The sequence below is a fragment of the Oculina patagonica genome, chromosome 9 (assembly GCF_052425735.1).
Source record: "Oculina patagonica isolate OP01 chromosome 9, crgOcupat, whole genome shotgun sequence".
In the NCBI taxonomy this organism is placed as follows: domain Eukaryota; kingdom Metazoa; phylum Cnidaria; class Anthozoa; order Scleractinia; family Oculinidae; genus Oculina; species Oculina patagonica.
The window spans coordinates 27,700,306-27,720,166 of NC_135766.1; the positions used below are offsets into that span (position 1 = coordinate 27,700,306).

The 19,861-nt window shown below is 40.1% G+C and overlaps 2 protein-coding genes across 2 annotated transcripts; both read right to left on the reverse strand.

Annotated features, from left to right (window-relative positions):
* Positions 1-3,842: 3,842 nt before the first annotated feature.
* Positions 3,843-8,288, reverse strand: LOC144664788 (protein mono-ADP-ribosyltransferase PARP15-like). Its single transcript, XM_078526003.1, has 4 exons — positions 8,241-8,288; positions 6,585-6,883; positions 5,596-5,913; positions 3,843-4,310 (listed from the first exon to the last, which is right to left on the reverse strand). The coding sequence occupies exons 2-4, from the start codon at positions 6,850-6,852 to the stop codon at positions 4,027-4,029; spliced, it is 870 nt and encodes a 289-aa protein (XP_078382129.1). The 5' UTR covers positions 6,853-6,883; positions 8,241-8,288; the 3' UTR covers positions 3,843-4,026.
* Positions 8,289-11,222: 2,934 nt separating this feature from the next.
* Positions 11,223-19,439, reverse strand: LOC144665083 (uncharacterized). The gene is made up of 4 exons (XM_078526258.1): positions 17,676-19,439; positions 13,044-13,716; positions 12,010-12,324; positions 11,223-11,665 (listed from the first exon to the last, which is right to left on the reverse strand). Exons 1-4 carry the CDS (start codon positions 19,437-19,439, stop codon positions 11,388-11,390), a joined length of 3,030 nt encoding a protein of 1,009 aa, XP_078382384.1. The 3' UTR covers positions 11,223-11,387.
* Between the last annotated feature and the right edge of the window lie 422 nt (positions 19,440-19,861).

Genomic DNA, 19,861 nt, shown 5'->3' on the forward strand with positions numbered 1-19,861 from the left:
CATGGAAGTACTATGAACAGTTTTAACTGTTTTTGACGTGTCCGTAGAAAAGAAAGGTCCAGGATTCGTTTCAACATCGTTAGCTAATCTAATTACCATTGGAAGGTAAAAGCGATACAACCACATTTGAGTGAACCAAAACCTGACATAATAATTCATTTGCCATAAACGTGCTTGTCTCTGTAATGCAGGCAAGTATATCGCCTCCACATAAAACACAAACAACAAAGTCGACCAAAACTGCCCTTTTACACAACGGGATATTTCTCTGGCTTTCAGAAAAGTATAGTGCAAACCCACGGCCACTCTATACTGCATGAGTGAAATCATGGTAAGATATTCACGTTACCTATCAACTGCTTCCAAATAACAAGATCAAGATATGAGCTTTAAGTTGAACTGAAATATGTCTTACCTTTAATTTGTTACAAATTCTCACGCAAGTCACGTCTTTCTCCAAACTGGACAGTTTTCTCAACAGTAAAACTTCAAATACTATTTAGGTCCAACAATTACCACTCAAATACTTCGGTTAGCAAGCTTTTGCCCGGCCAAAACAAACGCTCACGTACACGAAGCTTCAATTTAGTGTGGGCGCTTGCTAACGCGTAGTGCGTATTGTAAGTAAGTGAGCTTAGATGCAGATAAGCAGTGTTCAGCATAAACGTGAACACTGCAACACTCGTTAATGTTTCTTGTACACGAACTAATCAGCAGATCAGTCGAGCTGTCCTACCTCCTTCCACTTTCCAAAATGGCGGATCGTAAGAAATGTAGCAAACAACTAAATCACGTGACAACCTACATCCGGGGAAAAAGATTCCCGTAATTGAAACGTCACACAAGCGGGCGATTAGTTGTCATTCTAAGAGGTCTAAGAGCACAATTTTTTAGTAAAGAAAGTTTTCAATCATTTAAACCCGTTGTTTTTTATGTCAACTTTCGCTAACTTGGTTTTATAAAAGACTATTGAAGCAGCAAACGTGATATTTGTGCTTTTCGTGCAGAGGTTTGTAACATGAAACCTTTGTTTTTCTCTTAGACTGCTATAAGTCTAATTAAATTAACGCCACGGATTCTACAAGAATCATACCGCATTGTCCCCTTCAGCATTTAGAAAAAGACCTAAAAAATTACAAATTTTCAGAACAGTGCACGAGCAGAGCACAAACAATGAATCAGAAAGCATAAAATGTTGAAATTGCGACTTTCCCCCCGAAATTGTCGCTAAAAATTGCGGCTTTTTCCCCGAAGTTGTCGGTAAAGCATTTCGTGCACCAGATCATGCTCTCGCCACGGTCTGGTGAACACGTCACACGCTCACTCAAGCATGAAGCCGAGAAGCACGTAGTGTGAAGATTTCTTTCAAGAAATGTCGGAACCGTCACGAAAGCATGTTCAAACACTAAAGCAGCAGAGGTTTTACAAAATAAAACGGAGGTTAGTTCAACCGATGGAGAACAAATCAAAGGAAAGGAAGTGACGGATGTAACATGATATTGTTGTTTTTCTCGCGGATCGCTGTGATGCCTTTTAAGTCTAATTAAATTAACGCCACGGATTCTACAGGAATTCAACCGCATTGAAAAGCACACCACGTTAGGCTTTAATACAAAATTTCTAAACACGTCCCTGTTATTTTAATTTTCGATAGCTTGAATTTCAGTTTGATATTGAAACAGCAAACGAGATACTTTTGTTTTTGTCAAAAACATGTAACATACTTTTGTTTTTGTCGAAAACGGATGTAACATGATGATATGGTAACGTGATTTATTTTCTGCAAACAAGGCGACATTGATTATAACACAGATATTATCAATTAATTATGAGATGCTAGATCACCTTTTCTAAGAAAACAGCGTTGCCATATCAAGAATTATTTCACATGAACTGCTATGACGCCTTAGTGTCTAATTCAATTAATTTGTGGTTTTAACTTGGGGCCACGGAGTCTACACGAATCCTTCTGCAGAAGAAAAACGCAATGTTCGTGATGTAGACTGATCTGCGCATGCGTTTAGCATAAAGTATTTTTTCCAGAAAGAATTGTACCACAAGGAGAGCATAGTGCTTTCTGAAACAAATATATACCTTGAGTTTTTCAATTGTAAGTATCGTAATGTACTCCCCGTTATACCAAGGGCACACGGTCAGGTGCTCTCCATCCCCTTCCCCCCTATACAGAAATAATTAATTAATTGATATTAATTAATTAATTGGTGATTAAAAGTTTACACCGCGTTAGCGGTTTAGTGGTTTAGGGGTTTAGCAAACGCCAACCCACCAAACCATCACAATAGTGCATTCTGCACTAAAAATGGAGTCGGAATTTTCAAATTTTTCGCTAAATTTTGATTTTGAAAATTTAGAGAATGCACTCTAAACAAACAAATGGAAAAAGAGGCAGAACGGAAAATTGGTAAAAGTGTTGAAGACCAAGTCAACACAATTTGCAGTACGTACCTTTCAAGCATGGCTTCAACAAAGCGATAAATATAACCGGATTTTTGGCTGAATTTGGGTACGGTATAAAATACCTAGTCGTACCTTTTTGGTACGCTTCGGCGGCATATCAGGCTCGCCTGATATGCCGCCGAAGCGTATCAAAAAGGTACGATTAGGTATAAGTATTAATTTTTCTAGCTGCTGTTATCTTCAGAGTAATAAAAAACTGTGACTATTGCACTGAATGCTCATGTATCAATGTAGATGCATCAGGGTCCCAAAGGGGTGTACAGCTCCAAAACCCCTGGCCCAACAAAGCCAAGCTCCTCCAGGACTCTACCCCTCAGGCCATTAATAAAAACTGGACTTCGTGTTCTTTGGTAAACATTATCAGGGTGCGCCCCACGCCCTGCAGAATAATAATGTTCGAGCTCCAACCAGCAACATACAGGTTCCATGGCGAAAATTTTAAGGTTTCCTGGCGCCAGCAAAATTTGCAGGGTTCCTGACCACACCCTCTTTGGGATACTGATGAATAGACTGGGCATTTATGAGGAAGGAAAATGGTGACTGCATTGTTTTGATGGGTACGTACTACAAAACTTTATACGTTGCTGTGACAATAATGGTTACTTTCTTGACATCACTGGTAACCATAACAACAGTATTACCTGTTAAAACACCCTTAATTTTAGCTTTAAGTGGTTATAACTCAAAACAGTTATGATTGATTAATGATCAGCATGTTAAGATGAATCTTTTTGCAAAGTTATAACATTTTCTGGAAGTGGTTTCAGGGCCACCCTAAATTTTCAAATTATTATTACATCCTTATTAGAGGTAGATTTTATATGATTTTTTTTTCTCTTTCCGGCAGATCAGGTGAACTGCCAACAATAGAGAGATGTCTTTATTATAGAGCCGTCCCCAATGAGGGGTTGACTGTTTAAAATAAAATTGTGAATTATAACTTTATTGTGATTGTGTCCTGCAATGCTCCCTCCCCCACCAACTGCTTAAACCCGAACCATATTGCCGAGTTTCTTGACCAATCAGAATGCCACAATTCTTATAATTACCTCTCAGTGAAATTATACTGATATGATATGAAACCTTATTTAAAACTAGCAATGGTATATTGCAATTCCTGCATTTTGATTGGTTAGCATTGACCACGTGCACAAATATGGTAGCTAATATGCATCAACGGAAACAGCAGGGGAGCTCAAATATTGCAACTCTTTGGACGTTTTTAGTAAAACAATTATTCCACTCACGCTTGTTGGATATGAGATAAGGTAGTTATAGCCAACTCAGTGCTACACGCCTCGTTGGCTATCTACCACCTCATATCCTGAATGTGCGCTCGTAGAATAATTGTTAATTTGGAGACTTGACCTAAAAATAATGGCTGCAAAGGAGACTAGCCAGCATGTGGCTAGTGCACATCTTGCGTGCCCACGCTCGTCTCGCATGACCTGTACTCGCCTCTCATAACTTGCACACTGATTCCTGCAAAACAGCGTGCCTCCCTTTCAATATACCCTAGAGGCTTTTGTATTTCGTCGACCAAGAGTATCACCGAAAGGTGATAAGGTATTCTGGGTAACACTGATTGTCAAAGAAAACAACAAAGACATTAGGGTTTTCTGTCTGATTTACAACAGAATCATAGAGAACCTCGGGCTGGGTGGGGTCTTTAGGTGGGGGAACGATCATAGAAAAGTGTCCTCTGCAATACTGCCCAACCAGGACCCGGGCAAGGTACATGTAGCGATCCCCACCTCCTCCCATTGGAATTGCGTACTGAACTGAGTATGAAGCATCTCTGGCAAAATACACACCGTGTCCAAGGGCCCCTCCTGAAAATTAATCCACAAAAAAGCAAAAACTTCAAAAATAGCTCTGTGGCATTTTAAGAGTACAGCAGATCATGAAATTTATCATCAAATTTATAATACTATGGTGAAATCTATGGAGAGCTACCATGAAGAACAAACGTAATTTAGGTGACATGGTTTATGTTCAGGTAAGGGGGGGGGTGTTTATTGTCCTGGTCCAGGAAATGTCCATACCCACCCCAAGGAAGGTCACTGGAAATTCCAAGGGGGGGGGGTGATTGAAAACGCCAAAGTTATTAAAGGAAAGTAAGCTTAAGGTGGCTTAATACAGTTTTGAGGGGGGTAAGTGAGCCCAACTTTTAACTCTCTTTAAAAAAAAATTTAGGAATGTTTTTTTCTTTCTTAATTACTGTTTCTTAAAGCAAATAGCCACCATATGAGACATTTGACCAATAAAATGTTAATAGGCAATCATTAAAGAGCCAAAATGAATGGCCGAGTGCTTAGGAAAGGACTGGGCACTACTTGCTTTAACAGCGTTTTTCTCAAAATCTACCCGTATGACCCCACCTCAAAATTTCAGAAATTACAAATTGGCTTTGATTAAACATTCATGCAAAATAAAATAAAAATCTGTAAGACAGAATTTGAGCTATTTTTTAAAGGGGCAAAATATCACATTTTCCCATTTTGCGAAAAATCTGTCTTACAGATTTTTATTTTATCCTGCATGAATGTTTATCAAAGCCAATTTGTAATTTCTGAAATTTTGAGGTGGGGTCATACGGGTAGATTTTGAGAAAACCGCTGTTAAAACAACTAGTGCCTAGTCCCCTCCTAAGCACTCGGCCATTCATTTTGGCTCTTAATGGTTTGCTTATAAGCATTTTTATTGGTCAAATGTCGCATATGATGGCTATATGCTTTAAGAAACAGTAATGAGAGAAAGAAAGAACATTCCTGAGTAATTTTAAAGAGTGTTTAAAGTTGGGCTCACTTACCCCCTCAAAACTGTATTAAGCCACCTTAAATCAAAATTGTAAACTGCTTTCCTAACAGCAAGGGTGGGCAGGTGCCAACCGCTCGATATGTATCGCGGACTACAGTACAGTGCACAAAAGAAAGCATGTGTTTATACAGTTAGTTACCTATCATTTATTCATCCCAAGGGCATTTATTGCCAATTCAAATTGACTTTAAATAGCAGTTGTTATCAGTATTTTAATGACCTTGTACTAATGGTGTATACATGTAAGATAAAGCCAATATTCATCCACCCCCTCCCTTCTTTCGCATAGCAACTTACCATGGGCTCTACAGAAGCTCCGGTTGAATCCTTGTGCATTGATACGGCTGATATTTTCACCTCTGGTTCCATGGAAGAGTTGTCGTTCGCTGTTGACTCCTCCATTGTCTTGATCCATTTTCTGTTTTTTCAACATATAAGTCTGATAAAGATGAGGATTTTGTATACGTTCAATTTTCTGGACATTCATTGTACTTGTAGTAGCTTGCACCTTGCTCATGACATCATGATACTCAGAGGAGCCTGGGGAGAGTTGCACTGTGTGTACAGTTGTGTTGGGGTGTGGCATCAGCTCCCAAGTCTCAGGGAAAATAATTCCTACATGTAGAGGTAAACAGTAGTAATTAAACTATAATTTATTAATAACAAGTATAATTATATCATTTTCACAATAACCAGTGTTTATCATAGTTTACATGTTTAACAGAGAGAAGATCACCATATTTAATTTAATACAGTATTTTGATTTCACGATGAGTTAAAAAATTTTGCCACTATGGATGGGGGTGTGGCCATGTCCTCCATCTGACTTTAAACCTTTAATTTACCTACAAGTATATCGCAGTTTTGAAACATCTGCACTCTAATGCTGTGTTGTACGTCCCATTTAATATTTAAAGCATGCATTTTTTTGATGTACCAAAAATAATTTCAAATTGAAGGAAATTAATGTCAATATAATATTTTTCTAAGTACCAAAGAATAAGAAACTGAAAATAAACAAGGATGCTGTTATTAATTTTATGACTTGGGAAGACGGAGTTTATGAACAACAAACTTGAAAAAAATTGGTCACTTTTTCCACAACCATACCACTGGTGGATTCTCAGGTAAGGGACTTGACCAGGCTGACACACCTTTTTAGCAAAAATAATTTTTACCTGGACCCAAGTTATTATTAACCTGTATGCAAAATTAATGTGGATCCAACACCGACCTTATTACCAGTTCAAACCATTTACCAAGTATAAATATTACTAATCATTAACCTGTGGGATTATCAGTAGAGGATCCCAGCCACTTCCTGCTGAGAGTGATAAGTTCACCAGTCTGCTGTCCACGACCAGTTTTTGTCATCACATCGATGACAAACACTTCTTCATGTAAGCTTACACATACTGTGGGTTCATCTTTGTTGTATGCCAACTCAATCTTTATGCTTGTTTCCTGATCACAAATTATTTTAGCCCCATATCTCTCATAGCTCCATTCTATGTTCTCTAAACCCAGCACGGCCTGTTGTCCTCCACCAAGCATGATGCCAAAAGCTTCACCAGGTAAAGTTCACCTACAATATGAAGCATACATTATCAGTAATGTTTATATAACAATAATTATTGTTATTGCTGAATGTATATTAAATTGAAATTAAAATACAAGAAAATGATTAAAAATTAAAAAGTATCATTAGTACTGAATTCCCAGGGTATGATCTAATTGAACATTTAATAATCGAACCCAAAGGGAACACCAATCATCCGATTGGGTTCAGTAATCAAACATAATCCAATTTAACTCACAATAAATCAAAAATTTGGTTATCAAACACAAACGAATGTGGAATTACTGAACGATCGACAATTGGACTTACAGTCAAAATACTCAGCGTCAAAAATTAACCAATTTGATTGTTTAATTTTTTAACCCAATCGAACTGAATGATTGGTGTTCGATTGAATTTTGGTTCGATTTTTTTTCGATTAGATACCCCAGGAGTAATCAATTACCCAATTCTATAAATTGTAACGGGAGTATGATCTACAAGTGCAACAACTCCTGTTATTTGCTAATTACATTGTAAGCTTTATAATATTTTATATGCAGCTTCAGACCGATGATTAATTTCGGGCCGGAAGTGAAATTAACGAAGCTACAATCGTGCTAAAAATTAAGCTCATTTTAAGACGTAAGGATTGCTATGGGCGATCTGAATAAACCGTCAAGCTACAAAGCATAATGTCAAAACCTGCAACAAGTACACTAACTATTTCACCTACAATAGCATACATTATCAGTAATAAAACTATTTAATTTTGCTGCATGTTTATATAACAATAATTATATTATTGTTATAATTATATTATTATTATTGTTAATTGAAATTAAAATTCATAAAATGATTAAAAATTTTAAAAAGAGAATTAGATACTTTCAAGTAGTTATCTAAATGAACGTTCGGGTTATCAAAATGAACGTTCAGTTCGGCAGTCAAACAAAGCAAAAGGCGAACGAAAAATTCCACATCACAATGTTTGAACATTATATTTGGAAATGAACTAAACAACTGCTTGCATAATCATTATATTCATATGCATGCTACCGATTACTTAAATCCCGGCTTAAATGTCACGCGAGCGCATATCGAGCGACAAAACATGGCAACATACAGCCGAGGAGCATTACACGTAAGCAATCTGAGGAGAACCTAAAAGTACATAAGAAAGTATAAACTGATGTTTTCTTTCCGTATGTCGTTATCCCACGTTTTTGTTTTGTGCTCATGCATGTTGATTTTTGGCCTCGGATTCCCGAATCACGCAAGCCCTTGTTGACATTGTTTTGTAAGACCCACATGCTACGAAACAAGCGCGAAAACTCACTGTTTAATACTAAGCAGAACCCAGCTGTAGAATAGGTTCACTTACCTTGCATTAATCGATCGAAGGAATAATGAAAAAATTATACTGATCAGCAAATCGAAGGAGGCAATCAAGGAAGTCTTTCTGGTACCACGTGACAAGACGTCATGTCACGGATGACCGTTACTCGCTCCAAACTTTGCGCGGCCAAACTGTGCGTGTCATCCTCCGCGAGCGGTTGACACTTTTCGCGGTAAAATGCACCATTTTGAAAATGGGGGAAACGTGTCGCAATATACAGAGTTTGTATTGAAATTTCTGGGATTTCAGTGTCACATATACTGTATTCATAAAATTGAATTTCTGTGTTACGTGTATTTAACAATTATTCTACGAGCGCGCGTTGGATATGAGATGGTAGATAGCCAACGAGGCGCCTAGCGCCGAGTTAGCTATAACTATCTCATATCCAACAAGCACGAGTGGAATAATTGTTTTATTAAAAACGCCTAAAGAATTGCAATATTGAGCTCCCAAGTTGTTTTCGTTGACGCGTATCGGCTACCATATTTCTTTGTAGCCAATGGTATATGAGCTCATATACCATTGGCTGTCAACCAATCAAAACGCAGGAACTACAATCATGTTATCATGTCCTGAAGAGAACCCTGAAGAGGTTGAAAGTTCTAGACGATGTAAATGTAACTTTTTCACGCTCCAAACGGTTGAAAACAAATAAATCTAGAAGAAAATGATACAATATACCATTGCTAGTTTTTAATAAAAAGACATACCCTGGGTGCCAGAGGGGGGGACGATCTTCCAGACCCTGGAATATGGGGAGGGGGCGCTCTCGAAAATAATTTTTCTCGGTCATACGGGACTCTATTTGTTCAAAAAATAAGGTGGGGGCCTGGGCCCCTCGGCCCCCTCCCCTGGAACCGGCACTTTTTAACCTGTAATCGCGTTTTTGGTTTGCAAAACGGCGCTGTTGTCTGCGGGAACAAATAATAGACAATATAGAGCAGGACCACAATAGCACCAAAACACCAGGGTTCCTCCCCCGTCGAAAAACCCACGTAAATGTCACTAAAAATTAAATTTTCGAAAAAAGAATTTCGAAAAATTCATAGACCTTGACAGATTTTATGGGAAATGTCATTTCAAACCTTATTTCAGGGTTAAGTAAGTCTAGTAAAGTGGATTCTATTTGTTTAGATTTTTTCTTATAGACAGCATGCAGACAAAATATTATCATTCCCTGGGATAGTTTTATTTAATGACTGTTTGTACTGGATCGGTTCTATGACAGGAGGGTCTTGAAGAGAGGTGGGGTATAAAATTCCATTTCCCAGCCCAAATCCCATTTCCCGGCATATCGTTTTCCCGATTTTCCAAATCCCAGTTCCCGTTGTATCGTTTATTTGCTTGTGATTCCCAGTCGCAGTGACCCAAATTCCATTACCCTATTTGAAAATTTGTCTAAATCCCAGTTCCCATTTTACCCCTTCAGGCCCATCTGACAGGTTTTCACATATTTTTGCTAACAAAATGCAACACTCTTTCATCTTTTTAGGATGTTTCCATTTTTTTCTACATTATTTTTCAGACCTGGGTGCCCTGTACAGGAACGTGCTTATGTTCCCTTTCGGGTTCTGTGCTAGGTCAACAACAGCCATAAGCAAAGTCCACTCTTTTGAGGAAGTAATTAATAAAAGTGAATGTTTATTTTTAATACTTATCCCTTTTGTGACATATAAAATCGAAATGCTACCAGCTAACGCAGCTGTCACTGCAATGGCGACTTCAGGCTTATTGAGAGGACATGAAGATAAGCTTGTCAGGGTGATGGATGGTTAAAAGTCAAATCCCTCCTGGAATGACTTGTGAGATGAGTCCAAACTGAGGCTCAGTTCGTCAGCATTTAGGCCGTCAAGTCATGAAGCAATTGCCTCACCGAAGGCACTGGATCCATTTTTAACAAAATGTACTCGCAAACTTGATTGAGTCGCTTGCTAGGCTGTAATTTTATTAACGAGAAAAAGCACGCTAATTTAACAGAAATTTTTTTCTTGTCCATTTATAAATTTTATAGCTAATTAGACCCTGCATTTTGATCCGGTTCTTCCAAATTCGGTAAATTACCGTATTTTCTCGATTTTACGCCAGATCTCTAATTAACGCCGAGTTTTTAAGGTGACGTGGAGTTGTAAACTAGAACCACCACAAGCATTTTTTTTTTTCATGAAAAAAATGTAATTGTTATGGCAAGATATATGACTGTCATGAGTCAAATAAACGCCGGTTTCCCCAGCTGGCCAAGTTCAAAGTTTGAAATAAACGCCGGGCCGTTTGATTGAGAAAATACGGTACATTATACACCTAAACTCGCAGTCGAAGCTCTCGTAAGCGGACACCCTCGGGACGCGAGAACAGTGTCCGTAAATGCTGGAGCTGGCCGCTTACGAGAACCATTCTCGTAAGCGGCCACTAGAGGTGTTGGGGATATATGGCCGCTTACGGGAGCTTGCCCAGCTTACAATAACTGGACGGACGTGGATGACGCTCAGTGTAATTACTGTAAAATCATTGTGACGAACGGCGATGTGAAGTTGATTGATAAAAACAAGATACAGAGGTTGTTAGTAGGAATTTTCGTTGGGGGGTGTCCGCTTACGGAAGCTTAAAAACAAAGAAAAAGTCTAAATCATTATCTCTGCAAGTGTCCGCGGCCGCTTACGGGAATGTCTGCTTACGAGAATGTAAAAATACAGAGTTTGTATGGGAGTTAAAACATGCAGGGTTTCAAACAAGGTGGCCGTAAGTATAGCTGTCCGTTAAGAGAGCTTCGACTGTATTAGCTTCTATTACACCTTGAAAAAGAAAATTACATATCACACCTACCCACTCGAAATCCATCGAGTGTCCTATATTACCTTACATTTTCTCGATATTTCATATCAACTTATATGCAGATGAGGGATATTTAACTTCCCCTGAAAAGGCCCACGGCCCCAGTATTTTGATCAGAATATAATAGTTTCACAACCACTGGTAACACGAGAAACCTTTTTGAGACCTGATGAAAACCGTACCTTGGGAAGTGCTACATAAAATAAAGACTATATATTCAGTACATTCCACTCAGTGCTCTTTGCTTTACTGGCTCAATTGCACACTAAAAATCCTACTGTCAAAAAAGAATGATTTCGTCTATTGCATAGTTATAAGATACTCAGGATAGCACTGATTATCGAGAAATACAACAAAGATTGATGGATTCCCTGGATTATCAACCACTGATTCGTATAATATCTCTGGCCTGGAAGGATGTTTCGGAGGTGGTACGATAAATGATGAGTTGCCTACACAATACTGGCCGACCAGGACTCGGACAAGGTACATGTGACGACCCCCACTTCCTCCCCCTGAGTATCTCACAAAGAAAGAGGCATCTGTGGCAAAATACACACCACGGCCATAAGCAACTCCTGAAAAGGAACACAACACATGCATGACCGTTTTTTAAGCACAAAGCAGGTCTTAACAAATCAAACAAGACGGAAACAAGAAAGGCAAATCAAGAACAAGTGGGGAGGGGGGTGTATAAGGTTGCAACCATTCCGCGCCCATAGCTATAGTAAAACCTTACAACCAGCGACATGCACGGAAAACAGATCATTACTGATACCTTTCCACAGATCTGTTTTAGGTCTTTTTTTGGATTTTGGAAAAATGAGGCCCAAACGTTCCACGCGCCCACGATTTCGTGGCCACGGCAGCCAACGAGTATTGATGTTTTCGTTAACGACAAGGAAAACACTATTGTCCTCACCCTGGGCTCCACAATAGCTTCTGTTGAATCCCTGTCTGTTGATGCAGGTGATATTTTTGACATCTGTCCCATAGAACAACTGACGTTCACTATTTCCTCCAATATCGTTATCCATCTTCTGTTTTCTTACCATGTACGACTGGTAAAGATGAGGATTCTGAACTCGCTCAATTTTCACAATATTCACTCCACCACCAGTAGCTTGAAACTTGCGCACGACATCCTGGTACTCAGAGGAAGTCTGGGATAGAGGTACCAAGTGTACTGTCATGTCAGGGCGTGGCATTGGCGTCCAGTGTTTAGGAAGAGCGATTCCTGGAGACAGAAATGTCTACTCTGTTTACCTGGAATTAACATGGTAACAGCTCTAGAGTGAAGACCTTCCATTCTAGTTTTCTTTCATTTAAAAGATCATACTGAGATACATCCACTTCTGGCCGGAAGTGGTCCAGCAGGGTGAGTACAGCTACACGTAGGCTAATGCCGGTCTACTACCTGGGGACATTTTAAGACGAGTTTGAGGGAAGAGGACTCTTAAGGTGGATTTCCAGTGACGCGTAATTTTTTACGTGCGTGAAGAAATTGATTGTATGAACGACTTGCGTAAACGTGTACGCAAGTCGTTCATACATTGTCTCTAATTTTTTCACGCACGTAAAAATTTACGCGTCAGTGGAAATCCACCTTTAGGGACACTTCGGGCACTTTATACCGGTTTCCAGGTTCTCTGTCACTGACATGAGGTTTTAAAGAACATAAGAGTAAATACATAATTCCATCTAAATAGTGGGTATGGATTACTATTATTTTCAACTCATTATTTTTCGACCGTTCAGATCAGATGAGTTCAATTCAAACTTGGCATTTGGTGAACCTTTTCATTGCTTTAAACAAACAGGGGTCACTGACATTGCAACTTTGTACTGCGGAGATGGGCTATCGTAAGTAGTGTTTCTGTGCTTTCGTTTATGCATATCTAACCTAACTGATACCACATAAAACAATATTATTACCAGTGATGGACTGCCACTAACCTTCCTCAGCACCCTTCACCTTCCTGCCTAGCGTTATTTGTTCACCAAACCTTTGTCCACGGCCTGTTTTTGTCTTCAAATCGATGACAAACTGATCTGCACGAAAAGACACTTGCACTGTCGGCTCATCTTTGCTGTGCGCCATCTCAATCTTCGCATTTGCCTTCGGACCGAACACCATTTTAGTGCCGTTTATTTCATAACTCCATTCTATGTTGTTTGACACCAGCAGTGCCTGTTCTTCCTCTTGTTTCTTCTTTGTACGCTCGCTAATCTCTTTCCAGATCTCCCCGACCATGCTGTACACTTCAGTCGGTTGACCCCGTACGACAATGCGATCAACAGCAGCCTCGACTTCAAGTTTGACGTCACGGTCTTGGGCTTTTCTTCTCAGACTGTTAATCTGCTTGTGAGAAAGTTGACTAATGACGTCACTTTCGACTTTCTCTGTCGTACAAGCTTCAATGAAACCTTTCTTCAAAGTTTCCACGGCTTTGTCCACACTTGCCTTGTTCTTGCCAATGATGCAAATGCTTACGGAATGCTCGTGACTTGCGCGTTGTCTTTGCCTTGGCGCCCTAGCGTCTGTTTCGTCTGAGGAGGAGTCACTTTCTTCTTCGTCCACATCTTGCATTACTTGCATTGGTTGTCTCTGGTGCTCTTGTAAAAACTCCTGCAACATTTGAGCATGAAATACGACCACCCTCACTTTGCGAACACTTTAACAGATACCACTGAAGTTGTAAATGTAAAGATGATAAACAAGGAAAATTTTAAAAACAAAAATACTAAACGTTTTACGTGTTTGGAAATACCGATATGTTGACTTGTCGACGCCATTTGTCAAAGCACTTTGGTTCGAATGCGGAACATTTAAAAAGTAAAAACACTCGTTTACCTGAGAATCTGAGCGATGCTCTCACAACTTGCAAAGCAATTATCGGGGTGGTAGTCAGCGGATGTTTCTAAGCCGCATGAGCAGCTCTTCTCATTCTGAACTTGCCAAAACAATAACAACAACATGGCGCCATTGGGAGACGTCGGTTTTTTTATAGTAGTAAAAGAAGTTTTCTAAGTTGTGTCTTTAAAGCAGCGAAAATGTCTCCGGAAAGGTTCTTGTTGTCAACATGAGGTGTTTGTTATGAAATAAAACCATCACGGAAATGGTAATGAAAACGTGGCGATCGAATTTTCCCGTGCATGCCGGTCAGAGCTATTGTTCTTGCTCTATTGTTTCGAGGTGGTTTGTTGACTTGGTCGTTCTTTGTTTTACAACACATGTGACCCCCACGAGGGTTGAAAATCTTGGTACAACCCTTGTAAAAATTTTACCGCGATCGCGCCGCGACTGTCGTGATCACGCCGCGATTTGTTGCCATCGCGACGCGATTGTAAGTGAGCGCGATCGCGGCACGATGAGCGCGATCGCAGCGCGATTGATTACTAGGCTTTTGTACATTATGCTAGCATTTTTTCGAGCATTTTAGTAAGGGCCTGTTTATATGGAGGAGAGTTGTCCCTGGTAGGAGGGTTACCCTCCATACCGAGCCACCCCGGGCGAGAGAGCTTTTCATACGTTTCTTTATAAATAGCTGCGAACTGTTTATATGAGAAATTGCAAAGTTGGCTCGGGGGGCAGGGTGACCCTGGGTGGAGGGTCACTCGCTTTGAAGGTAGGGTGACCCTGGGGAGCGAACCAACTTTTTTCCATATAAACAGTTTGGTTATTTTCGCCTCGCCTACCAGGGACAAGTTGACACATACAGAGCATGCGCAAACGCTGCAGTCCACCAAAACAAAATTGCAGATACATTGAAATCGAAGTCGGCGGTTTATTTGTCCAAAAAATGGTCGTGGTCGATGTTTCAGCGTTCCTTATTTAAAAAAGGCAGACATAATAGACGTTTCAAAACAACTCTCGCCAGTCTTTTGAACCGAGAGGGCCAAGTTTTGGCTCGGTCAACAGGGACAACTTTTTCATATAAACGCTCGGCAAAAGATAGCTCGGGGGAGAGGGTAGCCCTCCTACCAGGGACAACTCTCCTCCATATAAACAGGCCCTAAGGCAAAAGCATTGAGCATTATTCAAGCATTTTAGTGGCATTTTCCCGGAAAATTGATTTTTTTTCCGAGAAAATAAAAAAGAAATTAATTTTTTCAGAGAAAATGAAGACTAGAACTCAAAATTCAACTACAAATAACTTTCTCGAGATAGTCAACTACTTTCTGTACTTAGCCTTGTAGATGATTTCGAGGATTATAATTTTTGGCTGCATTTATGAACTTGTATACGTTGTTGTTGTTTCTAACAACAATTCTACGTTTTTGTAAGTGCTAACAGTTAACACCATGTTAAAAACTTTGAAATTTAATTTTGAAAAACCGGTGGAATAATGAGCATTATCCGAGCATTTTAGTTACTTTTTTGGGGGAGACCGAGCATTTTAGTGGGAAAAATGGAGCATAAAGGTGGAGCATTTTAGTGGAAAAACAAAAGCATAATGTACAAAAGCCTATTGATTACTACCGCACGGCGATTTGGGAGGCTGGAATAAATCTCGGGAAGTGTTCCCGGCGAGAACTCACTTCTCACCGGGAGAAAGTCAATTGAAATTCTCACGAATCATGCTGTGGTCGGAACGCAAATCATGACTTATATTGATGAAATAAACTTAAGGTACTAATCAAAGTAGTAATAAAACTAGTTTGATTTAGAATGTCGAAAAACATTTTAATACGCTACGGTGAGCCGTGAGGACGTCATTCCTACGAGAAAAGTTTTATTTAGTTTTAGTCTAGACGAACTGGCGCGACAAAGCGGCGCGTGATAATGAGTAAAGATAAATTAAAAGATAAGAATTTTTATTTCTTTACAGTCCGTTTTTTTAGAGCTTTTCAAACACTTTGTTTCTTTCTTTTCTTGTCTTCAAGGAAATGACAAATTTCTGTCAGCCATTTTTTCAAATGCAAATACAATCAGGAATTCGCTGCAATTGCGCTTTTCGCATTGAAAAATCCTCCAGATGGCATTTTAATTGTGGCTCTGAAGAGGCTGTCAGAATGAGCTTTTTAAGAGCTTTATATTAACCTTCCAGAAGACCACACACAGCGAATTATTCACGCCTTTTCCCGCAAGGTGTCGTGAACTGAGCGTTACGATTGGCTGAGTTAGGTCACGTGGTACATAGTACACGCCATTGTTATCCCGAGCAGAAAAGAAATTTTATTTTGAGTAAGTTGGAATGCTTTCTCTTCACAATCAGGACTGGAAAAATGTGTTCTTTTTTGGCTGCTTCTGTTAATAACATGAGTTTAGAAGCGACCTAACTTTAGGGAAAAGCGTCTCTGTGGAAACTGCTAGAATTTGTTTGTTAATTCGAGCAACAGCTTATTAATTTCGACAGCGCTATCTTGTGGGATTCGTCACGGAATTGTTGACTGAACTACAGCTGAACTGTGATTTTTAAAAAAAAATTACAAAAAAACATTTTGACGGTAAGGACCATTCAATGCGAAGTTGTACCTGTTGATGCTTGGGACTTAAATGTTGTATTGTTTAAAAAGCTTCGGGGAAAGCGCATCTTCGACGGTTCGGCTTCTTCGCAGATGCATGACCAAGAGATAGTTCGCTCGTTTGGTAGATCACATCATTGCATCTTCCTTCGCTTGAGCACGAGGAAAAGGTTAGTTGCCGTTATGTATGTGTTGTTCCCTTCGTGACATTTTACAGAAGAACTGTTCACTTATTTGCTTGTAAACTAAAGGCTCACGCTCTCCGGCTTGTGACTATTGCGAAATATATGTGCTTGGCAGCAAAGCTGGCCGTCTTTTTCTGTAGGCTTCTGTAAATAAATGATGTTGTTTTGATACAGAGCCAGTGTGTTTGTTTTGTCGATATGCAAAACGCCAAGATAATTGTTTTTAAATTTAAAGATTTAGGCGCGATCGCGGCACGATCCAAGCCAAATCGCGGCGCGATTCCCGGCCCATCATCGCGCCGCGAAGTGAGAATCGCGGCGCCAAAAACGCGGCGCGATCGCGGCACGAATCGCGGCGCAATCCAAGCCTAATCGCGCCGCGAAGTCGGAATCGCGGCGGCCAAAAACGCGGCGCGATCGCGGTAAAATTTTTGCAAGGGAATCATTTGCATTTCAGCGCTAAAAAGTAGCATGACTTCACAAAATTCTGCCTCTTTATAACTACACGATGATGACGAAATTTTGGGATAAAACAGTGCATTTAGATTTTCAGTGAAGATAGTTGTCACCCCTTTACAATCACTGAACCCACAGCATCGTAGTCGAGATTGCCTTAGCTTTCATTTCAAGGGAAAAGATAGCCTGCTGCATCATCATCCAAAAACCACTAACTAGATCGTGAATTGATCGCGTTGCAATTTATGAGAGCATCGCTATTCGGTCCCAGACCTAGTTTTTATCCCCCCCTGGGTTGAGAGCTAGCTGAGAAATTAGGGGTTTTATAAAATGCTGCAAAACTCGACTAGCTGTTTTCTAAGATCGTGAAACTTTGTGGGACAAGTATTGATAGATTGCTTGAAATGACAGCAATCTAGCGCATCGTGCGTCAAGACTTTTAATGACAAGCAAGTAAGCGATTTCGCCCTTAACTCACCTTTTCCGTCTCAATGTTTCCAGTTCTCCAGGATATTTTCTGGCCTTGAGCCATAACCAGGACGGACCCATCAGCCCCGCTAACAGTAACCTCGTCGTCGTTGTCATCTTCGTCACTAAAGACTTCTTCGTCGACGTTGTCAGCGTCAGAATCACTTTCACAAGACGCTGCTGCTTGGGTGCGCAAGTCATCTCGTCTTTGGCGAAAAGTTATCTGTACTTGAATCGCGCAGTCTTGATCCTTTTCCACCGACTTCACAAGACGGTCTCCTTTTCCGCTGCCAAAATACTTCCGGAGTCCTGGTTGCTTCACATCAAACGTATCTGACTCAGTGTTTCTTATGAGACCATCAAGCTTCTTCCTTACCCACTTCAAGCCTTCATTGTTTCCAGAAATGTCAAAATCGTCGTTTCCTTTTCCTTTCTTAATCTTCACTTCAAAACCTTTCAGTTCATTTTCAATGGAGCGCAAATCTTGCTGACGAAGTTCTGTCAGATACCTTCTGACAATTTGGGAAGGACATATAAACTGTTCTTCCCTGATGCAGTTTGTTTCCAAGAAGGTATTTAGCTTTTTCATCACCTCGATGACGTCATCCCGGAAGCCAGCAACGTATGTGTCATTCCAGTTGTTCCTGTGAACACAAATGGTTGTTTTGCTGTTGATTTCTTCGCACAACTGCCGCCATTCTGGTGTTTTTAACAAATGCTTACTCTTGTCATCCACTTGAACTTTCTCTTCCAACATCAACTTGTTCACGTGACTCGCGGCCTTGTCCGCATGCGCAGCTGACGTGCCAATAATCCTGGCGTCTTTGTCGATGACGAACACTGCCTCCACGCTGTTGCTTTCCAACTCACGTTTGACTTCAGTCTGGAGCCCCTCGTCCGAGCCTAAAACTTTCAAGATGGTATTGGACAGAGTCAATTTCTTTTCAACCATGTCTGACATTTGTTTGTAGAACTTCATAGTTGCCTCAGTAAACTGTGGCTGAGGACCTTCGAAATAGATCTCTTCCCCTTCGGTATCCAACTTTATTTCAAGCTCCTTGTTCTTTTGTTGAAGTTTCTCCGCAAACTTGATCTTCTTCAACAGAATTAAGCGTTCTTCAGGAACATTCGGAACTTTCTTCTTCAGATAGGTTTTTCTGGTTTCCTCCCGGTATATCTCTTCCAATTTAGCTTTTAACTTCTCTTCGTAATCTTTAACATCTTTGCTCAGTGAAACAATTCTAGCAACAAATGGATCAGCGATAGTTTTGACCAGCGGAGGGTCTACCCCCAAACAGGCGCGAACACTGGATAACTGAGCCACCACGGCTTCCCAGAAATTCTTATTGACTTGAACATCACGCTTCGCAAATTTACCGAGGTAGCTTTGTACTTCATCAATGCACTCTGACTGCCAGGAATCATTTGCGCCCTCTCCCCGGTACACCATTACAGCCATCTTGTTGTTAGGTTTCCAGGTAATTTCACTCTTCTTCGCAGCCAGTGACTTATTCAGTTGATCAAGCAATGCTGTGGTGGTGATGAATTCCATTACATCCGGGTCTACAGCTATGTGTAGCTGCTGTGTTTTCGGTTTAGACTGCTGGCTCACTTGAGTTTTCTGGGTGTCGCTCGCACTCGGTCCCAGTCCTCCTGAATCGTCTGGTACGTCACCATCCTCACTTTCTAGAACCTCGTGGTAGATTTCGATTGACAGCTGCGCTTGGTTCAAGACGTGTGGTTTTTCTTCATGTCTGGCTAACACTCTTTCCATATCTGAAAGCGATAGAAACTAACAATTATACCAGAACAATTGAATATAAAATATTTTACTTGCAACTTAAAGGGATTTGTAGTAGAGGCTATTCGTACATATCCTATCTTAAGAACAGTCAGGAAATGTATCACCATTTAATAACCAAGAGTAGTAAACATTTAATTTCTCTTTACCGCATGAGAAAAAAAATCAAGGATACCCAACAAAGTATGTTTAAACCATGAGAGGATAAGGACCTCTTTTGGTTAAAACACTAATTAGCGGTGCAACCACTAAAAAATCCGAAAACCATCTTTTGCCCACGGCTCAAACTGTAGCTTTACATGTATTTAGAACGCTTGTATTCTTTCTTGATTTAGTTTTTCTTATCGCTAGAGCTTACGTATTAGTTTAAACTTACGAGAGTCTACATCTTTGTC

Coding starts and splice junctions, on each gene's coding strand:
- LOC144664788 (XM_078526003.1), bottom strand. CDS start 6,852: ATGCTTGGTGGAGGACAACAGGCCGTGCTGGGTTTAGAGAACATAGAA. Junction 5,914..6,584: donor CTCTACTGATAATCCCACAG/GTTAATGATTAG, acceptor CTCTACATGTAG/GAATTATTTTCCCTGAGACT. Junction 4,311..5,595: donor GAGCTTCTGTAGAGCCCATG/GTAAGTTGCTAT, acceptor ATTAATTTTCAG/GAGGGGCCCTTGGACACGGT.
- LOC144665083 (XM_078526258.1), bottom strand. CDS start 19,439: ATGGAAAGAGTGTTAGCCAGACATGAAGAAAAACCACACGTCTTGAAC. Junction 12,325..13,043: donor GGTGAAGGGTGCTGAGGAAG/GTTAGTGGCAGT, acceptor TTCTGTCTCCAG/GAATCGCTCTTCCTAAACAC. Junction 11,666..12,009: donor AAGCTATTGTGGAGCCCAGG/GTGAGGACAATA, acceptor GTTCCTTTTCAG/GAGTTGCTTATGGCCGTGGT.